General features: G+C 34.0%; 1 protein-coding gene across 1 annotated transcript in view; it reads left to right on the top strand.

The window, feature by feature from the left end:
* LOC135207413 (uncharacterized) overlaps window positions 1-10,000 on the top strand; it is a 29,114-nt gene that overhangs the window by 11,342 nt on the left and 7,772 nt on the right. The window contains exons 2-3 of the mRNA XM_064239140.1: window positions 7,436-7,797; window positions 9,220-9,430. Coding sequence (XP_064095210.1) covers window positions 7,436-7,797; window positions 9,220-9,430 — 573 coding nt within the window. The remainder of the gene's footprint in view (window positions 1-7,435; window positions 7,798-9,219; window positions 9,431-10,000) is intronic.

Genomic DNA, 10,000 nt, shown 5'->3' with positions numbered 1-10,000 from the left:
TGCAAAACTTTTGCTCACCGTGACCCTCGATGTAGGTGACGTTTTTGTAGGTAGCACTTAGTGCAATGCAGAAATAAATTCAGTTATATATGGGTACAAATGTACTTGAAAATAGATCTAAATAGATTCCAAGGGGAATCGAACGGATTCCCGATTGTTCTCTGTTTAGATTTATTCTTGAATATATATTTGTACTCGCACATAGCTGTGGATTAGTTTCTCCACTTCAAGACTACGTAATACTACTATGAGTATTTTTTAAACACTTATAATGATATTTGAGTCACTGAATATTTTCCTATATGTTAAACAGGTTTCAGAACGCTTTTTACTTTACCGATATCCCGAGGTTAAAAGAAGAAAAAAAAAAACATTTGTGACTTTAATTAACATGACTTTCTTTTCATTGAACAGAAATGAACTGGTATGAAGAACGTGTTAAACTCCGTATAAAATATTGTCTAATCATGAAATGTCTTGATTTTTCTTAACTTTTGGAGTTTCACGCCCACGAATTCTCTTTACAACCGAGGAATGTGTAACAGAGGTATACTCATTATATAGGCATAAATCCTGCGTTGAAAACGACCATTGTCTAGCAATCGACGGTGTTTTCAAATTTCGAAGTGGGATCATAGCTTGGTTTACCAAACCAGTATCATCTTGAAATAATAAATCTTGTAAACAATATACATCCCAAAAACAACGCCCTATTTAAATGAATGACAGTATATCCCGAGTCATAGCCTCAATCCCGTCTCACGTAACGAGGTTGTGAGAAAATATTTATGAGGCGAGGAGGCTCCTTGAAGGCTTGAGCAGTGAGGTTGCTTATAAAGAACGAATTATAATAAACCGCAATATTCTCACGCCTATAAACCGAAATGGCTCGTGGAAACAAATGACGCCTGTTACTCCAGCATAGATAATCCTGCTTCATTAAAAGTAATTCCTAGCTTAGATATCATAGATAATTGTCACAATAAGAGCAACGCCCTCCTTAGGCATTACTGGGATTACATACAAAAATTATCCAATGTATTGTGAAATTGTACATTCTCCGAAGAATGATAATAGTCTGAATGTAACTGGAGGGGTGGAACAATGGCGTCATTTCAGATTTTTCTTTTGGTGGAGGAGGTGGGGTGGTGACGGCAAAGGTTTAGAACTCAGAGTAAGGGTAGGACGGCGAGCCCTATCACCTGGGGTTAGGGCGGCGGCCCCGAGAATTTTTTGGAAATTTATGGGCATTTTGGAGCATTTTGAACCCAATTACGATTCACCCTCAGAGGGGTAAGCTATATAATGATAACAATGATTCGTTAATAGAAGCAATACCTTAAATCTGGAAAATGCGTACCAGACATATTACTAGACAATCTTTTTTATGTATAAAATGATCGCCCTTATTCTGAGTCAAAATGTTTTGCTGTTAAACACTTCATTATTAAACAATCTGCTGATGTATTAAAAGATTTGACTAAGGCAGCTAACAATACTGGATATTAAGTTGGTGTTTCCTACTTCCTCTTTGTCGAACAATAGCTTGTGTAGAGCAACTGGTCTCCTCTCCCACAAGTTAGGTGCCAAAGACGTCACCGTGATAACTTCTAAGAGTACTTAGGAATGAGAATAGAAACCGCTTTGTGGTACTCCAAGCGGTGACAGTATCACTGTCAGTGACAGAAAGTTGCGTGGGAACGAAATTTTGGTCATTATTGATCATGTCGTTGGCTGGCTTTACAGTTGCAGTGCCAACCCGTCTCTTTCCTCGCAATGTATTTCAAACCCTTTGAAACACTATATCCTCGCTCTTGCGATCTTCAATGCCACTGTAGGCGTCATCACTATCTCACTGGAATGGTTGACACTATCAGCAGCACTACCACAGTTTGCGCTCTTTTAAGGGTGTAGTTGGCCATTAGCTCATATAACACAAACACGGTTTTTCGATCTCTTAGAACTAATCAAATTTTGGCTCCGCCCTCTGCAACACCCTCCTGCTGTTGTCACTACGCCTCCGCTCTGAAGCTTTCTCCTTCCCTTTCACTAGCACTCTCAACCTCCCTTTCTCCCATAATCACGACACACGCCGATGCTGTCACACTGCCACTGGGATGTAACAAAGGCAAAGGATCATCGATATGGTTCAATTCAGACCAGATGTGAGAGAGAAAGGAGGAGGGAAATTGCATTCCGCCGCTGAACATTTCTCTTTTGATTTTTCGTTTTCCCACTTGAGAACTCGACAGAACTGACCCTTCTGATGTGGGCGTATTACATTTGAGCGCTTTTAGGGATTAAGAAGTGTTACGATTGCGCGCTGAAATTGATTTAGATATTTCTTGATGTTTTCTTTATTGGCATGGAAAAAAATGTTGGTAAGGAAATGGAAAAAAAAGCTAAATTGAATAAAACTGGCATAAAATTAGTTAAACCAACTATTAATATGCACTGACATGAAAAAACCTTGCAAAGTAAATAAAAGTAAAGTTAAATACAATGAAACTACCTTAATAACCATTGAAATTCATTCACTTCTAAAGGTTAAGATGGGTTTGACAACAGAGAATACTGGAATACCCTGGAAAATGCCTGCTCGCAATAGTAACGGAAAGATGCTCGCAATGGTAATGGTTTTAGAGCTCAGTTATGGGGGGAATGCGCGCAAATGTAATGCACCGTCTGATATATCGACAGATTCAATACCCATATTATTCATTGTTGGATATCTTTAGAACGACATACTACAGAAATTAATATAAATAATCGATGCATAAGACAGAACACGGAAAGAAATTCTCACGAAATAGAAGAGAGAGAGAGAGAGAGAGAGAGAGAGAGAGAGAGAGAGAGAGAGAGAGAGAGAGAGAGAGAAAAGGCAGTTTGGTCGTGACGTCATTGTAAACAAAAGCGTTGATTGGTTCTGCGGTTGAAAGTATTCGCTTGTCTCTTTCCAAGAGTACTAAAATTTAAACCTTTATGAACGAGGCAGCTGACGACCTGCCGATAAGGTTGAAAACTCTTCTGCATTCAAAGCAATTTTCGACAATGTTGCAATTGTTCGATTCTAATTTGTTTTTCCAAAATTGTAATGGAAGGATGGAGGAAAAGTCTAGCAGGAAGTGTTATGTGAATAAAACTAAGGAAATATCAAGACTAAATCAAGATGGTGTCAGCCTACTATATATATATTATATAATATATATATATATGTATGTATGTATGTGTGTATGTATGTATGTATACTACATTATATACACATACACACACACACACATATATATATATATATATATATATATATATATATATATATACACGTACATATATACAATGCATACACACACATACATATATATCATATTTTATATATATATATATATATATACTATATATATATATATATATATATATATATATATATATATATATAGATATATATATATATATATATAGATATATATATATATATATATATATAATATATATATATATATATATATAGATATATATATATATATATATATATATATATATATATATATATATATATATATATATATATATATATATATATATATTATATATATATATACTGTATATATCAAGCGTTATTTGTCAAATTCACATGAACCAAACTATATCTGCTTAAAGTACTGTATAAACCCTGTAATTAGAAAGTTCTCATTGAAACTAGTTAGGCTGGTTTAATTGATCCTGACGTTCATGCTCATTACTGTGTTAAGTTTTTAAGTTTTTTTTATAATGGTTCTTGTTTTAGTTTTTGCTTATCGCTGCTTCGTCAGTTTCTTTCAATCGTTTACTGGCACTGATGTTCATTCGTGAGTTAATTTTTTTAAATAATGATTTTCCTTTTGGTTTGTTCTTATCGCAGATTCTTGAGTTTTTTTTTTTTACTTTTTATTAATTGTCTTCTTATTTTGTTATTCACGGGGATCCATTGCTTACAGTCCATCACTTATACACGATATTCTGACTGGTATTGATGATCCAGTTCATTAGTGTTTTATGTGTTTTTTTTAAGATGTTGCGTTGGTTTCTCTCTCTCTCGCTTTTTTTGTTTGTTTTTTCCGTTTTTCCGGAACATCTGAAGTGTACACAGTCCATCGCTTCAGGCCCCTTATGAATAAGATTCTAAAAATAATATTGATGTTCATGTTCTTCAGCGTGTTAAGTTTTTAATTTTTAAATAACGATGCTCATTTATATTTTTTTTCTTATCGCAGCTTCGAGAGTTTCTTTCTGTGGATATTATTTTTCTTTATTTTTTTTTTCAGGAGCATCAATCGTAACCACAGTCCATCGCTTCAAGCTCCTTATAAACGAGATTGTTAAAAATGATGCCCATTTTTCATTTTTCGCAGCTTCGTCAGTTTCTCTCTCTCTCTCTCTCTCTCTCTCTCTCTCTCTCTCTCTCTCTCTTTTTAAATTTCTCTCTCTCTCTCTCTCTCTCTCTCTCTCTCTCTCTCTTTTTAATATTTCTATTTTGCTTTTCAGGAACATCCATGTATTAATCGTGTATAATCCATTGCGTCAGGCCCATTATTAACAGTTTCTGACTGGTATTGATGTTCATGTTATTTAGTGTATTAAGGTTTTTTAATGAGGATTTTCATCCATGTCTTTTCTTATGGCATCTTCTTCAGTTTCTTTCTCTGATTTTCATTTATCTTATTATCCCGCTTTTCAGGAGTATTCATCGTACGTAATCCATCACTTCAAGCTCCTTATAAACGAGATCGTTAAAAATTGATGCCCTTTTTCCGTTTTTCGCAGCTTTGTCATTTCCTGTTTCTCTTTTTCATTTACTTTTCATCCTTTTTTTTTCAGGAGTATTCATCGTATTTCAAGCTCCGTATAAACGAGATTGTTAAAAATTGATGCCCATTTTTGTTTTTTCGTAGCTTCGTTATTTCCTTCCTCTCTCTTTCATTTCCCTTTTTATCCTGTTTTTTCAGGAGCATCCAACGTCTACACTCCTCACTTCAAGCTCCATATAATTGATATTGTTAAAAAATGATGTCCATTTTTGGTTTTTCTCAGCTTCGTCATCTCCTGTTTCTCTTTTTCATTTCCTTTTTATCCTTTTTTTCAGTAGTATTCGTTGTACACTCGACAAGAAAACTGAAGATACTGTTTTCATTAGCTGTCGTTCATCCAATTTCCCATTTGTTTTTACTGAAAAGACATAATATCGCTAAATTTACTCTAGAATGTGAAAATATACTGCAAATTATATTATATAAGTTAAAACTGCAAAACAAAACCGTTCAGATACTTAAAAACACGATATATGTCCGAAGTAATTGGAATTTCTCAGATGGATTCGTTCATAGAGATCTGGTAGATAGAATGTGAATTTCTGATTTTAGTACTATGTATCACGACGACAATATTTACTCGTTTTGCTTCATGAACGGGGATATATTGCACCATCGAAAGTGGCGAATGCAATTATTTTAGTTTCTACAAACTTGTGTTTGTATTCCAAAGCGATTAAAGTTAGCTGACGTCAATGGCACTCAATGTTGCGACGGCTAAGGTAGGTTGAACAAATCTAGTTGCATCCGCAAGAGCGTTTTCTATGATGTGAGGAGGAGCCCTAGAACTGGATACTGGCTAACGTAACGGATTTCACACTTTGATTACTTTGACGTTGACATGGATCGAATGCTACTTTAGTTGCTGTTTACAAAGCTACTGTCTTTAAACATAAAGCTTAATCAAGATTAAAGTAGCATGTCAGCTTAAAGATTTTCTGGCTATATGCTCCCATTACAAAGCAGTTCGTAGTAGCCTACAGCCCTACACGACTGCATTCCTTTGCCGCGAGGCTGAAAGATCTCCCACGATATAAAACTTTAATTGCCTGTGCAATACATATTGAGTTATTTGCGGTAATAAATATTTTTACTTAACACAGCTTTTTTCGTGAATGATTTGTGGATGAAACGCGATTTTCAAAAGTAAAGACTATCAAGAGATCAAGAATGACCGCACACTGTGTCTAAAATTTTCCACGTCTTTTTACAATCTTTGAATGCTACGGCAACTGTCGAATGTAATTAAGATTAGGGTATGAATTTCTTGAGAATTAACTTGAATATTATGATCCTTCAAATCTTATCTAGCATAGTGCAGCACGATCTTGGCAGTCATATCATATCGCGCAAGCATAGGCCTATCGATAGAGATACTTAATTCATTATACGTATTTTTTTTTTGCCTTCCCCCCGTCAGAAGTCCGTCACTAGTACTATAATTCTCTCTCTCTCCACTTCTGAAACATACTTTAAAAATATATATATTACCACTCAAAAAATATATATATATTACCACTCAATCTCCCAAAGAAAATATAATGAAATTGAGTAGTTATAAATAGGCCTAAGCTTTCATATGAGCAGATTTTACTTCTCTCTCTCTCTCTCTGTCTCTCTCTGTCTCTCTCTCTGTCTCTCTCTCTGTCTCTCTCTCTCCACTTTTAAAACACATTTGAAAAAATATTATCACTCAATCTTTCAAAGTAAATATAATGAATTAAGTATCTCTATAGATAGGCTTATGCTTGCGCGCTCTCTATCGTCATAATATTTCATTCTTTACTGCATTGTTCCTCACGATTTCCACAAGTACTGCGCAAATTTAAAAACCCTTTCTCTCATTGTTTAAGATCCGTCTTCAATTACGTATAAATTTTACACCAGTTTAGTGTTAAACAGTACTTATAAATAAGGTTTCACAGTAGGTTTTAAAAAAGGATGATCGATATTCTACCCTGAACTGACGTTACCAAACCAACATTAACGAATAATATAGAGCCTGTTTCTATATTCAAGTATAAATGATTATAGGGCCTCAACAGAATCTTTATGGAGTAAAGTTGAAGGAAATCTAGAAAGCAACAAACGCTATGATTTTGAAGCTCCGCCCCCTTTCAAGAGTTGCCAGGTGTGGCATTATTGAACAATATATGTCCGGAGATTTAACAAAACTGTATCATAAGTTTCCTTGCCGAGTGTACGTAATCCTTCATTTCAAGCTCCTTATAAAGGAGATAATTAAAAATTTATGCCCATTTTCAGTTTTTCGCAGCTTCGTCATTTCCTTCCTCTCTTTTTCATGTCTTATTATCCCGCTTTTACGGGGGTATTCATCGTACTTGAAGCTCCGTATAAACTAGATTGTTATAAATGATGCCCATTTTTGGTTTTTCTCAGCTTCGTCATTTCCTTTCCCTCTTTTTCATTTCTCCTTTTATCCTGTTTTTCAGGAGCATCTATCGTCTACAGTCCATCGCTTGAGGCCCCATATAAACGAGATTGCTAAAAATTATGCCCATTTTTGGTTTTTCGCAGCTTTGTCATTTTCTGCTTCTCTTTTTCATTTCCCTTTTTATCCTGTTCTTCAGGAGCATCCATCGTCTACAGTCCATCGCTTCAGGCCCCTTATAAAACAGACTCTGATGGCAAACAGCAGCGGCAGTTTCACAGACATCACCCCCACCACCCGCACAGCCGAACGAGCAGGAGTAACAGCAACAGCATCGGCGGATCGTCTTGGAGACAGCTGGAGGTCAACCTCAGCGGCAGTAGCAGCAGTCCCGTACAGCCCATCAAACCGCTCTTGGATCTAGGCTCGGGATATGTCGAGGGAGGCCAAGGGAATCCTTCCCATCCTACCTTTGATGCCGCCACTCCCAAGAACGTGTCGTTTCTGGCAGGCCAGTCTGCTTATCTCCACTGCCTCGTTCATAACTTGGCTAATAAAAGTGTAAGAGTAGTATTGCTTATTTTTCTTGCTCTTATCATTCAACTAAATCAAATTTTGGGTCTAAATAGATGGAAATACTTTTCGAGTAAATATAGAATGATATTTTTAATTGTAATAAAAAATTCAGGCTAAATACTATATATTTTTCTTACTCTTATCCGAATCTTTCACCTAAATTAGATATAAAATCTAAATAACAGAAGGAAATGTTTTTCCAGCACTGAATGAATGATAATTGTATTTGTGACATAAAATTTAGACAAAAGGCCAAGCGCCGGGACCTGTGGGGTCACTCAGCACTGAGAAATAACGTTGAAACAATTATTAGGAGAAGGTGAAAAGTATTTCCTTATGCTGTTTTTTTCTTTAGAATGCTCGTGGAATGACTGTTGAAGTTGTAAGTAGGCCAACAAACAATTCAGTGATGGAAGGGGGACTCGCATTCATGCTATTGAAAGTGAAGTATTGTGATAAGGTCACCACAAAAGTGGGAAAGGTCCAAAGTGAATGACTATGATTGATAACTGCACTTTCTGAAAAGAGGACACGTGATATGTAAATGTGTTAATAATAATAATAATAATAATAATAATAATAATAATAATAATAATAATAATTATAATGACTGATAACTGCACTTTCTGAATAGAGGAAAGGTGATATGTAAATGTGTTAATAATAATAATAATAATAATAATAATAATAATAATAATAATAATAATAATAATAATAACAATTAATAATAATAATAATAATGATGATGACTGATAACAGCACTTTCTGAAAAGAGGAAAGGATCCATGTAATGTTGTTAATAACTAATAATAATGATAGACCAATAAAATAAATTAAAAAATAATAATGAACTAATAATAATAATAATAATAATCATAATAATAACAATAATAATAATAATAATATAATAATAATAATAAGAATAATAATAATAATAATAATAAAAGGAACCCAGAATGAGTCATTTATTATCTTTTGTCAATAAGGCGTAAGATCCAATTTGTAGTGCATTTTGTATAATATATTCAATTTCACAAATACCACGTTTTTGACACGAATTCCCCATTTGGCGTTTTATTAGCCAACTTGAGTACAGAAGAAAAGTCCCATGGTATTGCGACATTATTATTATTATTATTATTTTATTATTATTATTATTATTATTATTATTATTATTATTATTATTATTATTATTTTATTACTGTATGCTGGAAGTAAACCCTCTTTTGAACAAGTTTTATTGAAAGTAATTGCTGCCTCAGCTGCGTTAATTTGATAAAGTTTCTTCTCTATTTTTCTAAAATTAACGCAGCTGAGGCAGCAATTACTTTCAATAAAATTAATACTTATTATTATTATTATTATTATTATTATTATTATTATTATTATTATTATTATTATCACCAGGTTTCCTGGATCAGACAGCGCGACTTGCATATCCTGACAGTGGGGAGATACACGTACACAACCGACCAGCGTTACCAGGTCATACACTCGCAGGGATCCAAAGACTGGATACTGAAAATCAAGTCCGCCCAGGAACGCGACTCTGGCAACTATGAGTGCCAGGTGTCCACGAAGCCAGTCACAACGTATGTTGTCCATCTCAATGTGTACAGTAAGTAAGGAGATTTGATGCAGAATCTTTAAAAGATTTCCCTGTTTTTGTATTATTTCATTATTTCAGCTTTATTTCAGAATTGTATCGGCAAAAGAGAAACGTAATTTGTAAGGATTTGTATACAGTAAGTAATGAGATTTTATATAGAATCTTGAATAGCTTTCTATTTTTTTGCATTTTTTATTTTAGCTTTATTTCAAAACTGTATCGCCAAAAGAGAAACGTAATTTGTAAGGATTTGTATACACTAAATAATGAGATTTGATATAGCATCTAGAATAGCCTTTTATTTTTTTTTGCATTTTTTTTACATTTTAACCTTATTTCAGAATTGCATCGTCAAAAATGAAACGTAATTTGAGGATTTGAATACACTAAGTAATGAGATTTGATATAGCATCTAGAATAGCTCTCTATTTTTGTTTTGCATTATTTGTTTTTCATTTTAGCTTTATTTCAGAATTGCATCGTCAAAAATGAAACGTAATTTGTAAGTATTTGACTACAATTTGACTAAGGCGATCTGATTCAGATTCATGGAGAACTTTTTCTTTTTTTCTTTTTTGC

The sequence above is a fragment of the Macrobrachium nipponense genome, chromosome 32, assembly GCF_015104395.2.
Source record: "Macrobrachium nipponense isolate FS-2020 chromosome 32, ASM1510439v2, whole genome shotgun sequence".
Taxonomy (NCBI): domain Eukaryota; kingdom Metazoa; phylum Arthropoda; class Malacostraca; order Decapoda; family Palaemonidae; genus Macrobrachium; species Macrobrachium nipponense.
Note: the sequence above shows the minus strand (reverse complement) of the source record. Positions and strands in the feature narration are given on the sequence as shown.